General features: G+C 42.2%; 1 protein-coding gene across 4 annotated transcripts in view; it reads right to left on the bottom strand.

Moving 5' to 3' along the window:
* chl1b (cell adhesion molecule L1-like b) overlaps positions 1 to 23,300 on the bottom strand; it is a 163,879-nt gene that overhangs the window by 88,289 nt on the left and 52,290 nt on the right. For all 4 annotated transcript variants that reach the window (XM_060919263.1, XM_060919264.1, XM_060919265.1 and 1 more), the window contains exon 2: positions 8,710 to 8,902. In XM_060919263.1, the coding sequence (XP_060775246.1) occupies positions 8,710 to 8,815 (106 nt within the window). In that variant the 5' untranslated portion in view covers positions 8,816 to 8,902. The remainder of the gene's footprint in view (positions 1 to 8,709; positions 8,903 to 23,300) is intronic.

Here is a 23,300-nt window from a genome sequence, read left to right as displayed (position 1 = left end):
ACAACATATACACCTGACTTCACTGCTCTTGCTAAGTCAAAAAAATGCCATTTCTCTCATTAGATGGCAAATGCTGGCAAACTACATGCAAGATACAGGCATGTTAGTCAAACAAGTAATGAGGATTGATTTTTGAACAGTATGATGCAGTTAACATGTTATTCACCTCATATTATGTACTGAACTAAATATTGAGGTGTCTGATGCAATTTTAATATAGGCAGATCAGAAAAAAAAAATAAAGAGAGGTCAACTAAAGGACTGTGTTTTTTTCTCATGTTAGCAGGGCTAAAATGGGTGAGGTGGTTATTGTTGAAATCATTGTGTTTTGCCTTGATAAAGTGCCATGCACTGTTACATTGTTATAATTAGAAGCATACTATGCAGTTTGGTTTTCTATTTGTTGATGCACTTGGAATTTAAGTTGTTTAAGTTGTCAGTTAAATTAATGAAAATGTAAACAACTGATATGGCTCGCCTAAACTGGGTGCAATTTGAAATATATTGCCTTGATAAAATACCACGTACTGTAATGTTGTTATAATTCTTTTCTGTACCATACTACAGTATGCACTTTGGTTTTATTTTTGTTGGTGGAGATAAATTTGATGGTGCCTCTCACTTAAACGAGTGCAATCTTAAGTATCTGTGATATGGCTGACTTAGAGCGATGGACTGTTATGATGTCTGATTTATGTTCAAAATGGACAAATTATTACAGTAGCAGTCCATGTGTGGATTTATGTGCATATGTTGTTCTGCATTTATAAAATATATTGACTTCTTCAGTATGTTGTTGTAATTTCTTTATTTGTTACTGTGATTACTTATATTCTCCGGCTCCTTATTTTGCCTCAGATTCATGAACTGGCCCCAATTCCGAATTATTTGAATAGCCCTGCTCTAGGCTATGTAAGGGCTATTTGACCAAGAAAGAGGGTGATGGAGTGCTTCGTCAGATGACGTGGCCTCCACAATCACCTGATTTAAACCCAACTGAGATGGTTTGGGATGAGTTGGACCGCAGAGTGAAGGCAAAGCAGCCAACGAGTGCTCAGCACCTCTGGGAACTCCTTCAAGATTGTTGGAAAACCATTTCGAGTGATTACCTCATGAAGCTGATTGAGAGAATGTCAAGAGTGTGCAAAGCTGTAATCAAAGCAAAAGGTGCCTACTTTGAAGAATCTAAAATCTAAAACATATTTTGGCTTGATTAACGTTTTAAATTTTACTAAATGATTCCTTACGTGTTGCTGCATAGTCTGGATGACTTCAGTATTAATTTACAATGTAGGAAAAAAAATAAAAAACATCGAATTTGAAGGTATTTCCAAACTTTTGACTGGTACTATATATATATATATATATATATATATATATATATATATATACACACACACACACAGAGGTGGACAGTAACAAAGTAAATTTACTTGAGTACTGTACTTAAGTACACTTTTTGATTATCTGTACTTTACTTGAGTATTTTTTTTGGCCACTTATGACTTTAACTTCACTACATTTGAAAGAGGGCGGCACAGTGGTGTAGTGGTTAGCGCTGTTGCCTCACAGCAAGAAGGTCCGGGTTCGAGGCCCCGTGGCCGATGAGGGCCTTTCTATGCAGAGTTTGCATGTTGTCCGTGTGGGTTTCCTCTGGGTGCTCCGGTTTCCCCCACAGTCCAAAGACATGCAGGTTAGGTTAACTGGTGACTCTAAATTGACCGTAGGCGTGAATGTGAGTGTGAATGGTTGTCTGTGTCTATGTGTCAGCCCTGTGATGACCTGGTGACTTGTCCAGGGTGTACCCCGCCTTTCGCCCGTAGTCAGCTGGGATAGGCTCCAGCTTGCCTGTGACCCTGTAGAACAGGATAAAGCGGCTAGAGATAATGAGATGAGACATTTGAAAGACAAATATTGTACTTTTTACTCCACTACATTTCTATCAAGGTCCTCGATTTTTTTTTTCTTTTTGAAAATGTGATTGTTTTTTTCACAGGTGACAGTGAGACAGCCTATCACTAGGGTCATGTCACATCCATAGACTGTATAAAATCAAGTTCGGTGGTTTCTCCGCAGCATTATTTAACATGATCAGTTGATGGCAGAATGGAAGGAGGCAGTACTTCTGGGGAATGTACACACCCATGGCTTTACCTAGAAGTGGCAGTGGGGGCATGGTCAAGCATCGGTCTGTGAACAGAGGGCAGTGTCAGGGAAGGTAAGTGGCAGAATCACTACACCTGATGTTAGTTAACCTGTGTTTGTGTGTCTTCCCCAGTGACCATGCCCTATAAAAAAGGAGAGAGAGAGCAGAGGAGGAAGACTCTCTTCAGCTAGGAGGCTTGTGTGTGTGTGCGCGAATAGTTTAAGCTGAAAAGCTATAATAAAGTGTTTGAGAACTCAGTTCTGGCCTGCCATGCTTCTGTGCTCCACCCACCCTAAATGATTGCAACAGTGGTGCCGAAACCCGGGATGCGGAGTACAGAAGAGAACAGCCTCATGGAGTCCTCCCCTTCAAGGACCTGGTCCATGCCCTTGCCATGGCCCAACAGAGCCAGCACCAGGTGCTGGTCACCCTCCGGAAGGAGCAGGAAGAACAGTTTGAAACCCTGGTGCTGGCGCAGCAGGAAGACCGCCAGGCGTTCCGACACCTGCTCACGTCAGCGGGGTCCACCATCACCACCGCCGCAGACCCTCCCCACCTCACCCTAATGAAGATGGGCCAGCATGATGGCCCCGAAGCCTTCCTCGCTCTGTTTGAGTAGGCAGCAGAGGTGTGGGGTTGGCCGGTGGAACAGCGCGCAGCACGCCTCCTTTCCCTGCTAATGGGCGAGGAGCAGCTGGCCACGCTACAGCTCCCCGCCGACAGCTGGCTGGCCTATGTGGACCTCCGCAGGGCCGTCCTCCAACGCATGGGGCACACCCCGGAGCAGCAACGGCAGCGCTTCCGCGTGCTGCACCTGGAAGAGGTCGGCCAGCCATTTGCGTTTGGCCAGCAACTCTGGGACGCTTGCCGGCGGTGGCTGAGGGCCGACAACCGTGACACCAAGGGAATCCTCGACCTGGTGGCGCTGGAACAGTTCATCGCCCGACTTCCAGAAGGAGCAGCAGAGTGGGTCCAGTGCCATCGCCCGGCGTCGCTGGATCAGGCCATCAAGCTGGCGGAGGACCATATGGCGGCTGTTCCGACGGCAGGACAGCATGTCTCCTCTTCTCCCCTCTCTCTCCCCCCTTCTGTTTCTCGTCCTCACCCCATTCCCCCACTGCGGAGGCGGGGGCCGGCTCCACCCCAGCCGGCCCGCCGCACCCGCGGTGCCCTACCATTTCCTGCTTCCATGTCTGTGTCTACCCCCCCTCAGGTGAGTGAGCTCCGAAACACTGGTGCAGAGAGAGCCTGGGCTGGTTTGCTAGCGCTGCAGGGAGCCGGGGCACCTCCAGCATCAGTGCTCGGCGATGGAGGTGGGCGCGGTGGTCCGGATCCCCGATGCACTAGGGACCGCCCTCGATCGGGCCGGAGCATATCGCATACCGGTGAGTATCCAAGGGGATCTCGTCGGGCCATTAGATCGGTCAACACGAGGATATCACTTTATTTTAGTTCTGGTGGACTATGCAACGCGATATCCGGAAGCAGTGTCACTTTGCAATATCTCCGCATGTAGTATTGCAGAAGCGCTCTTCCGCGTCATCTCCCGAGTCGGAATCCCCAAAGAGATTCTGACTGATCAAGGCACTACGTTTATGTCACGCACGCTGCGCGAACTGTATGGGTTACTGGGAATCAAGCTGATCCGCACCAGCGTTTATCACCCACAAACGGATGGCTTAGTCAAATGGTTTAATCGCACCCTCAAAAACATAATTAAAAAATTTGTAAGCGAGGATGCACGTAACTGGGATAAATGGCTCGAGCCCCTGCTTTTCGCAGTGCAAGAGGTCCCACAAGCCTCCACGGGGTTCTCCCCATTTGAATTATTATATGGGCGTAAGCCGTGTGGCATCCTAGATGTGCTGCGGGAAAATTGGGAGGAGGGACCTTCACCGAGCAAAAATGAAATTCAGTACATTATTGACCTGCGTGCAAAACTCCACACATTCACGCACCTAACCCAGGAGAATTTGCGGCAGGCTCAAGAATGGCAAATCCGCCTGTACGACAGGGGCACGTGCCTTAGGGAGTTCACACCGGGAGATAAAGTGCTCGTGCTGTTGCCCACGTCGAGCTCCAAATTGATCGCCAATTGGCAAGGACCCTTTGAGGTCACATGGCGAGTTGGGGACGTCGACTATGAGGTGCGGCGAACGGACAGGGGTGGGGCGTTACAGATTTACCACCTCAATCTCTTAAAACTTTGGAACGAGGAGGTCCCCGTGGTGTTGGTGTCGGTGGTTCCAGAGAAGGCGGAGCTGGGGCCAGAGGTTCAAAAATTAAAATTGACATCGCCCACCGCTCCAGTCCCCTGTGGAGACCACCTCTCTTCGACCCAACTCACGGAGGTCGCCCAGTTGCAGGCAGAATTTTCTGATGTATTCTTGCCCCTGCCCGGCCGCACCCACCTCATAGAACACCACATTGAGATGCCCCCGAAGGTGGTAGTGTGCAGCCACCCTTACAGACTGCCCGAACACAAAAAAAAGGTGGTTCGGGAAGAACTCGAGGCCATGCTCGACATGGGCATCGTCAAGGAGTCCCACAGTGACTGGAGCAGCCCAGTGGTCTTGGTTCCCAAGGCCGACGGGTCGGTCCGGTTCTGTGTGGACTACAGAAAAGTCAATGCGGTGTCTAAATTCGATGCGTACCAATGCCTCATATTGATGAGTTGCTTGATCGACTAGGCACGGCTCATTTTTATTCGACACTGGATTTGACAAAGGGATATTGGCAGATCCCCTTGACTCCATTATCCCGAGAGAAAACGGCCTTTTCCACACTGTTTGGCTTACACCAGTTTGTCACACTTCCTTTTGGGCTGTTTGGGGTGCCCGCTACGTTCCCGGCTTATGGATAGGGTCCTCCGCCCCCATGCCACCTGTGCGGCCACATACCTCGACGACATTATTATTTATAGTAATGACTGGCCACGGCATTTACAACACCTGAGGGCCGTCCTTAGGTCGCTGAGGCGAGCGGGTCTCACAGCCAACCCGAAGAAGTGTGCAATTGGGTGGGTGGAAGTATGGTATCTGGGCTTCCACTTGGGCAATGGGCAGGTGCGTCCCCAAATTAATAAGACAGCAGCGATTGCGGCCTGCCCAAGGCCCAAGACCAAAAAGGGGGTGAGACAGTTCCTGGGGCTGGCTGGCTACTATCGTAGGTTTATACCTAATTATTCGGATGTCACCAGCCCACTGACTGATCTCACTAAAAAGGGGGCACCAGATCCGGTCCAGTGGACGGAGCAATGCCAGCAGGCTTTCTCTGAGGTAAAGGCTGCACTGTGTGGGGGGCCACTAGTACACTCCCCTGACTTCACTCTCCCCTTTGTTTTGCAGACAGATGCGTTGGACAGGGGGCTGGGGGCTGTTCTGTCCCAGGAGGTGGAGGACCACCCAGTGCTGTACATCAGCAGAAAGCTGTCAGTGCGTGAAGGCTGCTATAGCACTATAGAGAAGGAGTGCCTTGCCATCAAGTGGGTGGTCCTCGCCCTCCACTACTACCTACTGGGACGCCCTTTCACCCTCTGTTAGGACCACGCGCCCCTCCAGTGGCTCCACCGCATGAAGGATGCCAATGTGCGGATCACCCGTTGGTATCTGGCACTCCAGCCGTTTAAGTTCAAGGTGATCCACAGACCGGGGGGCGCAGATAGTCGTGGTGGATTTCCTCTCCCATCAAGGGGGGGGGGGTTGGCTGCAGGCCGGACGGCTCCCCGGCCTGAGTCGGGCGGTGGGGGTATGTGGCAGCGGGGGCATGGTCAAGCGTCGGTCTGTGAACGGAGGGCAGAGTCAGGGAAGGTAAGTGGCAGAATCACTACACCTGATGTTAGTTAACCTGTGTTTGTGTGTCTTCCCCAGTGACCTTAAGCTGAAAAGCTATAATAAAGAGTTTGAGAACTCAGTTCTGGCCTGCTGTGCTTCTGTGCTCCACCCACCCTAAACAATTGCAACACCATGTTTCAGGTTTCTGAAAGGAATAAAGCGTCATTTAATTTTAAATGTTTGCTTTGTTTGCATAAAACGAACCACATCACAGCCTACAAAAACTTGCCATCCAACCTGCTGAAGCACATTGAGGTATGTAAACATTTTGCTCCAAGAGAAAGCTTGCAATGAAGTTGTCTGTGCTTTAGAGATAGCGATAATGTTGCAATAGCTATATAGTCTGGTTAGTCAAATGACTTTCTATGGATTTGCCCACCAAGTTGACATATCCTTGTCCATGGCTAATGCTAACATGTAGCTAGTTAACTTGGACACTGTTAGCATGTAAAAACGGAGTTACTCTAACATGAATAACATTAACTTATCTGAAGTCCGTTCAGAAATATGTTTTAGAATAATCTTGCCAAATAAATAGAATGTAGAAATCTTTCTTTTCTAGTAACCTTAGTTACCCAATATGATTTTGAGTTTGAAAAGAGTTTGCTAGCATGACAGGTGGAGCTTCACTGACTAGCCAGGTTAAAGGAGATACACAGAACCATGGCCTCACTTTTTGTTGATAAATGCCTTGCGACCTCAAGAATGGCATAGGAATAGTTTTAAGCGTTAACAATAAATCTAATATAGTAATTTTATGATTAAAGTGATTCATATAGGTAGCAGTCTGAGTGAATGACCTTGACATCTGTGACATCACAGCAGGAAGGCTATCAGTCTCATCGCCATTTTCGCTATACTAAAACACAGAGCTAAATGCAACTTTGATCCTCCATTTTGAGCTAATTTATTACCATGCCACATAGATGTGTTGCTGGCGGGTGCAGTAACATGACAGAAGGTGGATTTATGTTGCATTCATGGCCCAAGAATGTTCAAACTGCAAAGATTTGGATGCGTTTTGTGAGAAATTCACAGATTGGGCGCCTACAAAGTGGCCTCTCCTCTGCTCTGCATGTTTAACTGAGGACTCGTACAAAACCTCTGATCTGTTGAGGAGTGTTGGCTATAAACCTGTATTGAAAGAGGGTGCAGTACCAACAATTAAAGGAAAAGAAAATTCCAAGCAAAGGAAAGTAAGTTCAGTTGCACCACTTCTCCCGGAGTGTGAGCCGAGCAGTAATAGCAGAGTACTCAGTATGGAGAAAATGGAGAATGAGTGGTCCAGTCGTCAGATTTCTCCGCTGGATATGCTCCTCCCCCCCGCTGGATATGCTTGCCTCAGCAGCAATATCTCGCCATTACGTGGAAGAAGCAAATGAATGAAGAACTGAAAGTCAGATTGTTTCAAAACAATCAGCCACAAGATCAGCTTTCAAGAAGCGAGAGAACACAGATGGGTAAGATGCGACTCTCATTTGGTTACATAACAAAAAACAACAACACTTGCTGTTTACCTGCATTTAGATGAATACATGTAACTTGTATTGTGTATTTAAGTTACCGGTATAAGATTATTTAATTTGCTTCAGAATGTGATGGTCTTAGTTCATCTGATTATTTAATTAGCTTTTTACATTTTATTAGTGAAAATGCGTGCATGTACATGTATGTTGCATAAGTTATAATGCCTATCCTGTTTTAATGAGAGTCACATGAGACTGTCAGTTCAATTCCATCCAATTCTCTAGACGACTTTGTTCTCTGGCTTTATTTTGTAAGGTGGAGTCTTGATCAAAAATTATGTGCTACTCTATGTTGGTCTATCACATAAAATCTCAATAAAAAACTTTTAAGTTCGTGGTTGTAAGGTGGAAAAATGTGAAAAAGTTCAAGGGGTATGAATACTTTTGCAAGGCACTGTATATATACACATGAGAGCGAGAGAGAGAAATACATGTACAGTACTGTCCAAAAGTCTTAGGCACATGACATGTAAAGAAATGCTGTAGACCAAAAATGGCTTAAAAATAATGAAATGAACTATTTCAACATTAAAACATACTATAAACAGCAGTAAGCCATAATAAATGAAACAAAATCAATATCTGGTGTGAGACGACCCTTTGCTTTAGAAAAAAAAATGGAGTCTCCGGTACAATTAGGGCAGTTTTATAAGGAAATGAGCTGTAGGTTTTACTGAGCATCTTGCAGAACCCAGTAGTGTCTTCTGGACACTTGCTTCTTAATTTTGCAGCAAAACCCAGTAGTCTTCATTATTTTTTCTTTTTTTAATCTGAAAAGTGGTCTCTTATGTAATATGCTGCTCAGATACAATTTTTTTTCGGTAACATTTAATTTTGTGCTGGAAAACAAATGTTTGGAACTCTAAAATGTTTTTGTTCTCACTCGATAATGTAGAAATCATAAAATAGAAATCTATAACAAAGTTTGGATGAAAAAAGGATGGTATGATGAATGACACCTGCTTACAAATGAGAAAGTCTGCATATAAATTTTTCCATTAAATCAGACTGCCAATAAGAGTATAATTGGAAGAATAATTTTGTCTCATTAGCGCACTCAAGCGTTTGGAAAAAAAATTTCACTTGTACACTTTGCAGCATATTAAAGACTACATCCATAATTTATCATCCAAGAATGAGAGAATATGAATGTAAAGTCTTATAATCAGTGCTGGGAAATTACAATATAACATTAATAACTTACTCTCCAAAGGAATGTCAAGAGCACTGATGAGATGCCTGGTATTGAGGAATGCTCCCAGTAGCAGGGCAATGCCAAGTCTCCACAGTAATCGCATCACTTGCCACATCCTTGGAGTTGAGCAGAGGAAGAAGAACAGAAAGGTGTAGGCCAGACTTCAGTACATCTCACTCCAGTCAGTACAGGAGAGTCGTGACTTGTGCAAGACATAAACACACAATTATCATTCACAATTGAACTGCTCAGAATCAGCCATTGCTAGACATTTCCAAATGTCAAGGTGTGAGCACACACACACACACACACACACACACACACACACACACACACACACACACACACACACAGCATCTTACTGTTAGACAAAAGGTTCACACCCACTCGCACACACCATATGCTCACAGAAAGTGCACAAGAACATGTATGCTCACTGACACACACACCTAAACAGCACCAACGTGGTGCATGTACGCACACGTGCACACACACACACACACACACACACACACACACACACACACACACACACCACTCGAAGAGCACACCTGCACTGATGCTTCCTACCCACGCATCTCTTGACACAAAATGAGCACAATCTCCATATTAAAGGTTTCTGCTGCACACTCCCTGGAACCAGACATTGTATCTCTGTTTATTATTTGTTGGAGTGAGTGGCAGACACATTTCCTTCCATCCTTTGGTTCAAAATGCAACATATAAAAAGGCATAGATGTAAATAAATGGGCGGCCTCCTGTGGATATGATAATTCACAACAGATGTTGCAGAAATTATGCAGAATTATGAATTCATGGCACAATAACAGACAGATTCTGATTAACTGTTTTACAACTGAGAGTACTGTCACAAGACAGATGCCACTAACTTCCATAGAGCAGCTGCCATGAATAGAGGTAGGGGTCTAATGGTGCTTGAAATACTATTGGAGCACAGATTTTTATTTATTTATTTATTTATTTATTTAAAAGTTATTTGGTAATAATAGCACAACCACCAATAGCTCATAGACTATGAGTGAACTTCACATGCAGTGAAAAATCAGAGGCTTCAGTATAATAAAGACACAATAGGAGGTCAGGTACAAGAGGCTCAGACTATAGCAAACGAGAGAGTGCTTTAAATGTGAGCATGAACAGCCCCGCCTCCACACATTTCATTGCTCAAGGCAAAATACAGCTTTGCTGGATGCTGCTTTATTGCAGTGCATCTCTTCCACAGACAGGATAAACGATCAAATGCACAATTCCATTATGTATGGAGTTTAGCTTCAGTTTACACCAGGAAACTCTACAATCTGTGTTATTCCAGATTGGGATGTCACTTGGCACAATATTTTCTCTTTACTCAAAATGTATTCATCAATTACAGCTGTAAATAAATGCTGAAAGTTGTTTCATGTGGTTTACATTACAGCATGTCATGCTTATTTATTATCTCTCCAATGTTTGTGATTACCCAATCACAAACATTGGAGAGATAATATAGGCCCTGTTACGGATTGCTTTCATTTGTTTTGGCAGTGGCCACATTGGATATTTCTGGAATTACATACATAGACACAACAACGTGAAATCTGTTTTCCTCTTTACTCAGTTCTTGATATTCCAGGTTCGGAATATACAGTATGTATGTTTATAGTGCACAGGTCTATTGAGCAAAGTTGTGTGGTTTAGTGCAAGACAGATCTACAACATTATTACTGCATTTTATATAAAACAAATCATTTTATCCTCATGTTACATATTTCTGTCGCCTCAATTAAAAAAAATTAAGTTATTATTATGTTGGCATTAGTTTGTCTATTTAGGATTTGGAAGCTTTTTTTTTTTAATACCTACTGTATACAAGTGCACCACTTAGGTAATGAAATAATGGTCTCTCCATGTAGTGCCCTGTACATTCAAGCAGCAAGGGATTTGGGATTCACCCAAAATAACAACTTAAAGAAAGACAGCCATGAGACTGAAATCATATTCTACTTTATAACTATCAATTAAAGACAATGCCAGAAATGAGTGTTGATATGTATCCCTGATTTCTACATAATCTAATACAAAAAAAAGTATAATGATATGTTTATACCAAATAAAATGCATTATTGCTTAAAAAAAGGTCAGTAATTGGTGGAAAACACAAAGCTATAGTACTAGGCTAGTGAAGTTGAATGCACAAGGCAAACACCTACACTTCTAATTTTAAATGTTTACCCTTAATTCATTATATACTACATACAGTGGATAAAAATGCCTACACACCACTGTTAAAGTGGTAAATTTTTGTGAAGTAAGAAAATGAAATAAAAAGTCAAAACTTTTTCCACCCTTCAGTGGCGGCTAGTTCAGATCTAAATGCCAAATGTTACATAAAAATTTAGAAATGATATAGTTGTAGTACAACCCTGATTCCAAAAAAGTTGGGACAAAGTACAAATTGTAAATAAAAACGGAATGCAATAATTTACAAATCTCAAAAACTGATATTGTATTCACAATAGAACATAGACAACATATCAAATGTCAAAAGTGAGACATTTTGAAATTTCATGCCAAATATTGGCTCATTTGAAATTTCATGACAGCAACACATCTCAAAAAAGTTGGGACAGGGGCAATAAGAGGCTGGAAAAGTTAAAGGTACAAAAAAGGAACAGCTGGAGGACCAAATTGCAACTCATTAGGTCAATTGGCAATAGGTCATTGACATGACTGGGTATAAAAAGAGCATCTTGAAGTGGCAGCGGCTCTCAGAAGTAAAGATGGGAAGAGGATCACCAATCCCCCTAATTCTGCACTGACAAATAGTGGAGCAATATCAGAAAGGAGTTTGACAGTGTAAAATTGTAAAGAGTTTGAACATATCATCATCTACAGTGCATAATATCATCAAAGGATTCAGAGAATCTGGAAGAATCTCTGTGCGTAAGGGTCAAGGCCGGAAAACCATACTGGGTGCCCGTGATCTTCGGGCCTTTAGACGGCACTGCATCACATACAGGCATGCTTCTGTATTGGAAATCACAAAATGGGCTCAGGAATATTTCCAGAGAACATTATCTGTGAACACAATTCACCGTGCCATCCGTCATTGCCAGCTAAAACTCTATAGTTCAAAGAAGAAGCCATATCTAAACATGATCCAGAAGCACAGACGTCTTCTCTGGGCCAAGGCTCATTTAAAATGGACTGTGGCAAAGTGGAAAACTGTTCTGTGGTCAGACGAATCAAAATTTGAATTTCTTTATGGAAATCAGGGACGCCGTGTCATTCGGATTAAAGAGGAGAAGGACGACCCAAGTTGTTATCAGCACTCAGTTCAGAAGCCTGCATCTCTGATGGTATGGGGTTACATTAGTGCGTGTGGCATGGGCAGCTTAAACATCTGGAAAGACACCATCAATGCTGAAAGGTATATCCAGGTTCTAGAGCAACATATGCTCCCATCCAGACGACGTCTCTTTCAGGGAAGACCTTGCATTTTCCAACATGACAATGCCAAACCACATACTGCATCAATTACAGCATCATGGCTGCGTAGAAGAAGGGTCCGGGTACTGAACTGGCCAGCCTGCAGTCCAAATCTTTCATCTCATCTCATTATCTCTAGCCACTTTATCCTGTTCTACAGGGTCGCAGGCAAGCTGGAGCCTATCCCAGCTGACTACGGGCGAAAGGTGGGGTACACCCTTGACAAGTCACCAGGTCATCACAGGGCTCAGATCTTTCACCCATAGAAAACATTTGGCGCATCATAAAACGGAAGATACGACAAAAAAAGACCTAAGACAGTTGAGCAACTAGAATCCTACATTAGACAATAATGGGTTAACATTCCTGTCCCTAAACTTGAGCAACGTGTCTCCTCAGTCCCCAGTCATTTACAGACTGTTGTAAAGAGAAAAAGGGATGTCTCACAGTGGTAAACATGGCCTTGTCCCAACTTTTTTGATGTGTTGTTGTCATGAAATTGAAGATCACCTAATTTTTCTCTTTAAATGATACATTTTCTCAGTTTAAACATTTGATATGTCATCTATGTTCCATTCTGAATAAAATATGGAATTTTGAAACTTCCACATCATTGTATTCCATTTTTATTTACAATTTGTACTTTGTCCCAACTTTTTTGGAATCGGGGTTGTATATTAATCAGATTGGACTAACATTTTCTCACATGTACATTTGGTTACATAAGTTGTCTTATTCCAAAATTCCCTCCCACTTTAAAATGCTACATCATGTCATTGCTGGAGTTCCAAGTCATGGCTGACACAGACTAAATCTCTCTCTCTCATGAATCACACTAATCTCATGCCAGTAACACACACCTGGACTCAATCAATACACAATCACACTGACTGCATTATGCACACACAGTAGCACAGCTCAGTGCAAAGCACAACATCCTGTTTGTTTTTCTGAGCTTCTGGTGACATTTAGTCATAAATCATGTTCAAAATGCAACTTATTGAAATATAATAAATCATACAGTAAATAGATAAGAAAAAAAATAGATTAGCCTTCTCATGCCAGTCCTGTAGCCTTGATCTAGCTATTTAGTAATGCTAAGCTCAATGTTCAGCATTTAGCCTCATTCATGTTTGGGTGCAGATTGCTATCACTTTGATTGAAATAGCAAAGAGAAAACAATAAAAAAAGTGGACAGTTTGAAATAGCCAGCTACAGAAATGAAAGTGTTGCCATCCTGAAACACGAGTATGCTGAGTGGACTATAATATTAATAGGCAGGACAACAGTCACAGCCAGTATAACACTGTTATGTGTTATGCTGTTTTCTAACACTGTATGTGATAGAAAAATACCCTCCCTCCTCCCCTTTGGTCGTGCATTGCCCAATCACCTCAATGAACAAATCATCCCTGCCACCCTCAGTGTGAAACTACAACATATAAAAATTGAGTGAAAAATAATTAGAAACATTTCGGGGAAAATAGGAAAAAAAAAGTTACAATAACTTGATTGCATAAGTGTGTACACCTTTTATAATTGGGGATGTGGCTGTGTTCAGAATGAACAAAACAAATTCAATCTTATGTTCAAAAGTAATTATCAGACAGCTGTCATCAATTAACTTATTCTGATTATCTCCAAATAAGGACCAGCTGCTTCTGTAGGATTTTCTTGACATCATATTGGTTTCATCTGACTGCTAAAGCCATGGTCCACAGAGAGCTTACAAAGCCTTCATGGTATCTCACTTGTCAAAAGATATCAACAAGAACAGGAGTATAATTTTTTTTTTCCAAAACACGAGATGTACCTTGGAACACCATGAAGGCCATCATCAAGAAGTAGAGAAAATAGATCGCTGAAGTGACATTACCAAGAACAAGACATCCCTCCAAAATTTACAAAAGGACGAGACAAAAACCTACCATGGAGGCTGCCAAAAGACATATGACATACATTAAAGGAACTGCAGGAATATTTGACAAGTACTAATTATTCTCTGCATGTGACAACAATCTTTTTTATTCTTTACATGTCTGGGCTATGGGGTAGGGTGATTGGACGGAAGCCTTTTCTCACAAAAAAACTTTCAAGCCCAAGTACTGTATATCACTATAAACAATGTGGCAAAATACTGTATGTTATGGTCTGTTGAGAACAATTCCAACAGGTAGCCCTTAATCAATCAATCAATCAATCAATCAATCAATCAATCAATCAATCAATCAATCAATTAGGTAGATAGGTACATAGGTACTTTATTCATCCCAAAGGAAATTAAGGCATCCAGTAGCTTATATGACACACACATAAATGAATAATAATAATAATAATAATAATAATAATAATAATAATAATAATAATGAATAAAATACTCCCAGCAGACAAGTCTGAGATGATCACAGATTCTAGGCAATATGCATAGTGGAAGTGGTTCAGTAGGATGCTATGGTACAATTGCCCCAGTCCCAACTTTTTTGGAATGTGTAGAAGGCCTGAAATGGTAGAGATGACTGTATATTAACAAATTAAATGAAGTTGACCAGACAAAACATGAAATATCTTTTCATACTGTCTCCAATGAAATACAAGTCAAAGTAAATTTAGAAAATCATTGCTTTCTTAATTTGTATTTATTATACTGTCCTGACTTTTTTCTGATTTGGAGTTGTAGTAAACTGGAGACGAATCAAAGTTTACCTTTCAGCACGACCATGACCCAAAGCATACATCCAAATCAAAGGAATGACCTGAATCCAACCAAAAATGCACAGAAGATGACCTGTGAACAGAAGCTGCCCTCACAATTTGACAGATCAAGACTGTTTTTGCAAGGAAGAGTATTAAGAGCCAAGTTGTGCCATGCCAGTAGGCCCTTACTCAAAAAGACTGAGTGGTGTAATAAAATGGTGCGTAGATTTATTATTATTTTTTTAAATATCAACTGTGTGTGAACATTACATATGTATTATATCTGCAATTGTGTGCTCTGTTGGCTACTGTACTACTAGGCTATCAGCTCATATACCTTGAGTAGAGGAAAACAAAATGGCAGAGCATTTTGCTGAACCAACCGAGGATGAAATAAAAACTCTACTCGAGAACAAAACCCTAAAAAAGTACAAAAAAAGCAACAAAATATGGAAGGAAAGTGTTTGATGGTAAGAACATATCGTTTTTAATTTTTCAAGAATTATTATGATAGCATTCTTTCACAAATTGCTGCTGTCATTCCACCGGTTTGTTGACATTCTTCATCTTTAAGCACTAAAATTTGTTGAATTTTTTAGACTGGTTCTAAAGCTCAAAGAAGTTTGAAAATTATATAACTGAAATGCCCAAGAGGGGTGGCACGGTGGTGTAGTGGTTAGCACTGTCGCCTCACCCTTACAGAAAAACCACATTAACTTCACATGTGATTTCTCACATGTGAAATATATGGAAAATGTGTTTTGCATATGGGAAACATGTAGTTTTGGCCCAAATTTATGTGAATCACATGTGGGAATGTTTTACACATGTGGTAACATGTTTTCCACATGTGCTCCACATGGTAACACGTTACAAAATCTGATACCATGTATTCCACATGTTACCACGTGATCACATGGGAAATACATGGGAAATTCATGTGTTTTTTCTGCACAGCAAGAAGGTCTGGGTTCGAGCCCCGTGACCGGCAAGGGCCTTTCTGTGTGGAGTTTGCATGTTCTCCCCGTGTCCGCGTGGGTTTCCTCCGGGTGCTCCGGTTTCCCCCACAGTCCAAAGACATGCAGGTTAGGTTAACTGGTGACTCTAAATTGACCGTAGGTGTGAATGTGAGTGTGAATGGTTATCTGTGCCTATGTGTCAGCCCTGTGATGACCTGGCGACTTGTCCAGGGTGTACCCCGCCTTTCGCCCGTAGTCAGCTGGGATAGGCTCCAGCTTGCCTGCGACCCTGTAGAACAGGATGAAGCAGCTAGAGATAATGAGATGAGATGAAATATCCAAGGAAGAATTAAATATATATACCTTAGTACAACAGCAAGACAATTATTATGCAATTAGTCACGTGTCCACAAAGTAGAAATGATTTTGTTGGAATTTTTGTAAATTTTCATTTATTGAATTTGCAAAAAATAAAAGTTAAAATGTGCTGTTTCTAAAAATCCAGTGAATGTGGATATAATAAAACAATTATTCCACTCAATTATGTCATACATGGCTTATAGCCAACTCAGCGCTACACGTCTCGTAGACTATCAGCTCATATACAACTCGATTTTATAGATAGATAGACAGATAGACTAACACACTTGTGCATCTCAAAATATTGGAATATCATGAAAAAGTTCTCTTTTTTCTTAATTTAACTCAAAAAGGTAATCTTTCATATATTCTATATTTGTTACATGTAAAGTAAAATATTAGAAGGCTTTGTTTTGTTTTCATTTTGATGATTCTGGCTTCTAGCTCATGAAAATCAGAAAAGCATGGCCTGCATCACAAAAAAAAACACATCTCAAAATATTGGAATATTTCATTTCGAGTTTGAATATAACAGGAGAAATACAGTGTATCTCTCAATCTCGTTGAGTACATGCAACCACAATCATGGGGAAGACCACTGACTTGACAGTTGTCCAGAAAACGATCATCGACACCCTCCACAAGGAGGGTAAACCACAGAAGAGGCTGAAAAGCCTCTTATTTCCAATAAGCACAAGGTAAATATCAATAATAATAAATATCACCCAGCAGCAATTCTGATCACCCTTCACAAGGAGGGTAAGCCACAGAAGGTCACTGCTGAAAAGGCTGGCTGCAAGAGGTACACAAGCAACAGGAATGACTTGAGAGGACTGTCAAGAAAAGTCAGTTCAATAACTTGGGGGAGCTTCACAAGGAGTGGACTGAGGCTGGTGTCAGTCCATCAGGAGCCACCACGTACAGATGTCTTCAGTAAAGGGGCTACAACTGTGGCATTCTTAATATCAAGCCACTCCTGAAACAGAGACAATGTCAGAAGCTTCTTACTTTTTACTAAGGAGAGAAAGAACTGGACTATTCCTCAGTGTTCAAAGTCCTCTTTCCAGATGAAAGTAAAGTTTGCATTTCATTTGGAAATCAAGGTCCTAGAGTCTGGAGGAAGAGTGGAGAGGCACAAAATCCAAGGTATTTAAAGTCCAGTGTGAAATTTCAGTCTGTGATGATTTGGGATGCCATGTCATCTGCTAGTGTTGGTCCACTGTGTTTTATCAAGTCCCAAGTCAACAGAACTGTCTACCAGGAGATTTTAGAGCACTTCATGCTTCCATCTGCTGACAAGCTTTATGGAGATGCCAATTTCCTTTTCCAGTAGGCCTTAGCACATGCCCACATTGCCAAAACTACTACCAAATGGTTTTCTGACCATGATATTACTGTGCTTGATTAGCCAGCCAACTCGCCTGACCTGAACCCCATAGAAAATCTATGGGTATTGTCAAGTGGAAGATGAGAAACACCAGACTCAAAAATACAGATAAGCTGAAGGCTGCTATCAAAGCAACCTGGGCTTCAATAACACCTCAGAAGTGCCACAGTCTGATCAGCTCCATGCCATGCCACATTGATGCAGTAATATGTGGTAAAGGAGCCCCAACCAAGTATTGAGTGTATAAATGAACATATACTTTACAGAAGTTGTATGTTTCTGTCTGGTAGACCCTTTTTTGATTGATCAAAGTTGCTCTTCGTCGTCTAGTTTTTTTGTTTGTTTACTTTTCTTGAGATTTTAGTATTTTATAACTTAGAACTGTAACTACATTTTTGGTCTTAGTGATACAATATGGTTACCATTTTGGATCCCTGTCCTGGCAGAGACGCACCAGGGTTCTATTGTTTACACCAGGGATCAGCTGTTGAGCCTCTGTAAAAGCGGCATGGCCAGTGAGAGACCTGAAATCCCCAAGGAGCTGAAGAAGAAATACCAGGGCAGCAAAGCCAGGAGGAGATGATGGCTAAGGAAGAGGAGATATCGACCATATCTTCCCTCTATCATAATGGGAAACATAAGATCACTGGTGAATAAAATGTACAAGTTAACATCACTCACAAAGAGCAAGAGTGTGTTTGGTGAGTGCTCTGTTATGTGCTTCACTGAGGCATGGCTGCATGAGAACATATTGATTAGATTAGATTAGATTCAACTTTATTGTCATTACTCAGTATAAATACAGGGTAACGAAATGCAGTTAGCATCTAATCAGAAGTGCAAATAGCAGAAATGCAGTATAATACAAATAAATATAGTATGTGCAGATAAGCAATATGTATAGATGAATGCAGTTATGTACAGCTAGTGCAAATGAGATGGTTATAGTGAGTAGAGAATGTACAGATAAATAGGATGTTCAATAGTTCTGTGCAGTATATGTACGGTAGGTAAGGGAGAAGTAATTACAGGTAGGGCTATAAAAAAGGGTGGTTATAATTATCCTAAGGCTATATACAGAAGTAACTAACTTGCTATGCAGATGTCTTGTGAATATAAAAGAATGAGTTGAATAGGCATACAGAATATACACATATACATCTGTGCAGTATATGTACAAAAGTTATGGGAGAAGCAGTGGTTACGTTAGACTTTTTCATTGTCCGTCATTTTGACGGACAGGGTCGTAAAAATTCCGTCATTGTCCATTATTATCTGTCATTTTATTTTAACTTTTAAATGACAATGTATATAGGCTATAAATGCTATATATTTAATAACTTGTGTTTTCATGGACTTATTTTCATTTAAAAATTAATTCACAGAACAAGCTTGTATTATTTAATCATTTATTTATGTATTTATGATGCAAAAAGATGAACAGAGATTCTGACATTCAGTCACGACAGGCCACTCGTCTGGCTTTATTTATTCATGTATTTATTTGTAGCTGCAACTGCATTTCTGCATAAACCAAGTATTTTTTCAGCAATCAACCAGTGCAGATTTTGCAGTGTCAAATCATTTGTGTAAACTAAACTATTCCATTGGTTTTAGTCTACAATAAACAATGAACTGTGTTTTTGAAGAATTGTTAAAATAATATGGAAATATTAAATCAATGTAATGGATGTGACTAATATAGCCTATTTACCATCCATATTTCCCTTTTATATACATTTCTTTAGGATCATTGCTGAAATTTCTGACACCAGGGCCCAGTAAAGAGAGCGATGTTCCACCTGATGTTCCACCTGATGTGCCAGCTGATGACTGTGAGTATAACTTGTACAGTCAGTATTTGCATGTAATGTAAAGGTCAAATTTACATCTTATGCCATGCTCTAATGCCAAGTTTCTGTTTTTTGCCCTTCATTTTATATTTGTTTACTTTCAGCTCAACCTGGGCCCTCTTCTGCTCAGCAGTCGGAATTTACCTCCAGCAAAATAACAGATAGCCCTGCTCCCACCAGTCCTGACCAGGATCATGTACCAATACCACAGACAGATGAGACGGCCTTTTCAAGTGCAACTGGTGATATCAGTAAGTTCTGTAGAAAATCTCTAAAAATGTTCAAATGCAACATGTCCTTTAATGATCTTATTATTAAACTCATCTCATCTCATTATCTCTAGCCGCTTTATCCTGTTCTACAGGGTCGCAGGCAAGCTGGAGCCTATCCCAGCTGACTACGGGCGAAAGGCGGGGTACACCCTGGACAAGTCGCCAGGTCATCACAGGGCTGACACATAGACACAGACAACCATTCACACTCACATTCACACCTACGCTCAATTTAGAGTCACCAGTTAACCTAACCTGCATGTCTTTGGACTGTGGGGGAAACCGGAGCACCCGGAGGAAACCCACGCGGACACGGGGAGAACATGCAAACTCCGCACAGAAAGGCCCTCACCGGCCACGGGGCTCGAACCCGGACCTTCTTGCTGTGAGGCGACAGCGCTAACCACTACACCACCGTGCCGCCCTATTATTAAACTAATTTATGATATTAAAATACTTTTTGTCATTTCAGTTCCGTCATCACCCACCTTGAGTGAAAGTGAAACATCTTTTCACCATGAAGATGACGTGCCACCCTCTACAAAAGGTTTAATCACATCAGATGACGCCGCACAGTGGCCAGATGTTCTCAGCCATAGTGAATTTCTGTTGTGTGGGGTGGGATGGGGGGGGATTTCTGCTTGGGGCCCCACCAGACCCTAGAATCGCCTCTGCTTGTGAACCCATTTTCCCTCCGCTAAAAACATTGCGGCTGTTGTGCCTTAACGGGCATATGAACAATGTTATTTTACAACGTAGCAAGACAATTGCAGTTAAAATATGAACAGTCCACTACAACGATTTGAGTGACAATCTAATTTGACCTGTTTGCGTGAGCTCAAACCTTCCTTCTGGCTCGCATGGATTTAAATTGGGAGCTCGCTTGTGCATAATCAAAGTAGTCAATGGAGACTGCTGCCGAGGCAATTGTCATTAAATTTTGCGTCTTTGCCTCCGACAGACGACTTCTCATTGACGTTTTAATTTTATTCTGAAGGCTGAACCCGCGCTCTGCTGCGACACTGGAGACTGGAATAACCAGCGCCACTTCAGCCAAAGTTCTGAAGTCGGGAAACATTTCTCCCAGGGAAGTGATCAGAAGCTGGCAAGAGCCTCTGAAAGTTGGATTTCCCGACCCTGCTAGTACTCTCTTCATAGGGAGGAAATCCTGCAGCATGCGGTCTTTCTGCACCAGTGGTACAGCTGCACCCCGCGTCTCGGCTCGGCGGAGCCTGGAACCTGACACGGAAGGTCTTAAATAAAACGAAGTTATGTTTAAATGTTAGTTTGTCTACCCGTGCTCTCATTAAAATGATAGTTTAGCAGATATTCGAGCAGTGATGTTCCTAAGCTTCCTAAGCTTGCTGGGGAAGAATACAATAAATCGACATTTGTTTCATTTTAAAAACAAGAAAACAACTAGCCTAAATGAGCGCTATTGTACAGGCAGGGAAACGACACAAACAACCCAATGCATCTCTTTTTTTAATAGCAAAAATGACGTGTCTTCTGCAGAGAAGGGAAACATTAATACATCTCACTGTGCTAGTGGTTAGAAAAGTCCTAGCACGGTCAGGAGCGCGATGGGGGGAACAGCCTTGCGCAGTGGCTACAATGTATACATGAGTAGCCTATGCACTGAACATCAAGACTGCCGCAACGTCGGCTCAGATTGAAAGTGACGGCAGTGAAGACTATGTATACTGTATGTAAGAAAACTCTGCCACAACTTGCCAATAATTTCAATTGTGTTTCATTATGTTTTATTATTGTTATTATTAGGCTATTATTGTTATTGGTAATGGTAACGGTAAACATCCGTCAAAATGACCGACGGCCTTCAGATTTTTCCGTCATAGCTAAAAAAAAATCCGTCAATGACGGACAATTGTCGGTTAACGCGACCTATGGGGAGAAGTATGTACAGGTAGGGCTATAAAAAAAAGGGTGGTTATAATTATTCTTAAGGCTATATACTGAAGAACTAACTTCCAATACGGATGTCTAGTGAATATACAAACAATAAGAGTTAAATAGGCATTTCGAATATACACATATACAGTACATACATACACCTATACATGCACACCTAAACTCAAGTGCGGATGTAAGCATATACATATATACACACATATGCAAGACTGGCTGTGTAAATAGATCCAACAGTAGAGAATATTGATGAATACGAATATTGATGAATATGATGAATATGTACAGCTATAGAACCAGATGTGCAGTTATCAAGTGCAACAATAGTCAATACAGGTAGAATACAGGTGTGGGATCATCTGCTGTCAGAGTTCAGTAGGGTGACAGCTGTGGGGAAGAAGCTGTTCCGATCTGCTTGTTTTGGTCTGCAGACTCCTGAATCGCCTCCTGGACGGGAGGAGCTGAAAGAGTCTGTTGGCTGGGTGGGAAGAGTCTCTGAGGATGCTACGTGCCCGGCGCACGCATCTCTTTTTGTAGACTCCCTCAATGTCCGGAAGTGGAGCACCTATAATGCGTTGGGCAGTTTTCACCACCCTCTGGAGTGCTTTGCGGTCAGTAGCAGAGCAGTTTCCATACCACACTGTAACACAGTTAGTCAGGATACTCTCTACTGCGCAGCGGTAGAAGTTGCCCAGGATGACAGCAGACAGGTGGTTTCTCTTCAGTGTTCTTAGGAAGAAGAGATGCTGATGGGCCTTCTTGATGAGGTGGGAGGTGTTGGTAGACCAGGTCAGGTTCTCTGAGATGTGGGTCCCCAGGAATTTGAAGCTGGAGACACGTTCCACCTCCATGCCATTGATGTGGAGGGGGGTGTGGGTGCCTCCCTTCTCCTTCCTGAAGTCCACGATGATTTCTTTTGTTTTGCTGGTGTTAAGGAGCAGGTTGTTGTCCGCACACCAAGCAGCAAGGTGTTTAACCTCTGACCTGTACGCCGACTCATTGTTGTTGCTGATTAATCCAATCACTGTGGTGTCGTCTGCAAACTTTATGATGGAGTTGGATCCATACATAGGTCTGCAGTCGTGGGTGAAAAGAGAGTAGATGAAGGGGCTCAACACACATCCTTGCGGAGTTCCTGTGCTGAGTGTGAGGGTGGAAGATGTGATGTGGTCTGACCTAACATGCTGTGGTCTGTTGGTCAGAAAGTCCATGATCCAGTTGCAGATGGAGGTGCTGATTCCAAGGTCTGTGAGTTTTGTGATTAGCTTGGTGGGGATGACAGTGTTGAATGCTGAGCTGAAGTCCACAAACAACATTCTTGCATAAGTGTTTTTATTATCCAGATGTGAGAGTACACAGTGCAGCGCTGTGGAGACTGCATCCTCTGTACTCCTGTTACTGCGGTAGGCGTATTGGTGTGGGTCGAGTGTGGGAGGCAGACAGTCTTTGAGGTGTGCCAGGACCAGTCGTTCGAAGCACTTCATCACTATAGGAGTAAGTGCCACTGGGCGGTAGTCATTTAGGCACTTTGGGGAGGAGTGTTTCGGCACTGGCAAAATGGATGTTGATTTAAAGCACGCCGGTACTACTGCTTGGGCCAGGGACAGGTTGAAGATGTCCGTGAATACTCCTGAAAGCTGCTCAGCACAAGCTCTGA

The sequence above is a fragment of the Neoarius graeffei genome, chromosome 4 (assembly GCF_027579695.1).
Source record: "Neoarius graeffei isolate fNeoGra1 chromosome 4, fNeoGra1.pri, whole genome shotgun sequence".
In the NCBI taxonomy this organism is placed as follows: Eukaryota; Metazoa; Chordata; class Actinopteri; order Siluriformes; family Ariidae; genus Neoarius; species Neoarius graeffei.
The sequence above is the reverse complement of the archived record's forward strand: the minus strand, read 5'-3'. Positions and strand labels throughout refer to the sequence as shown.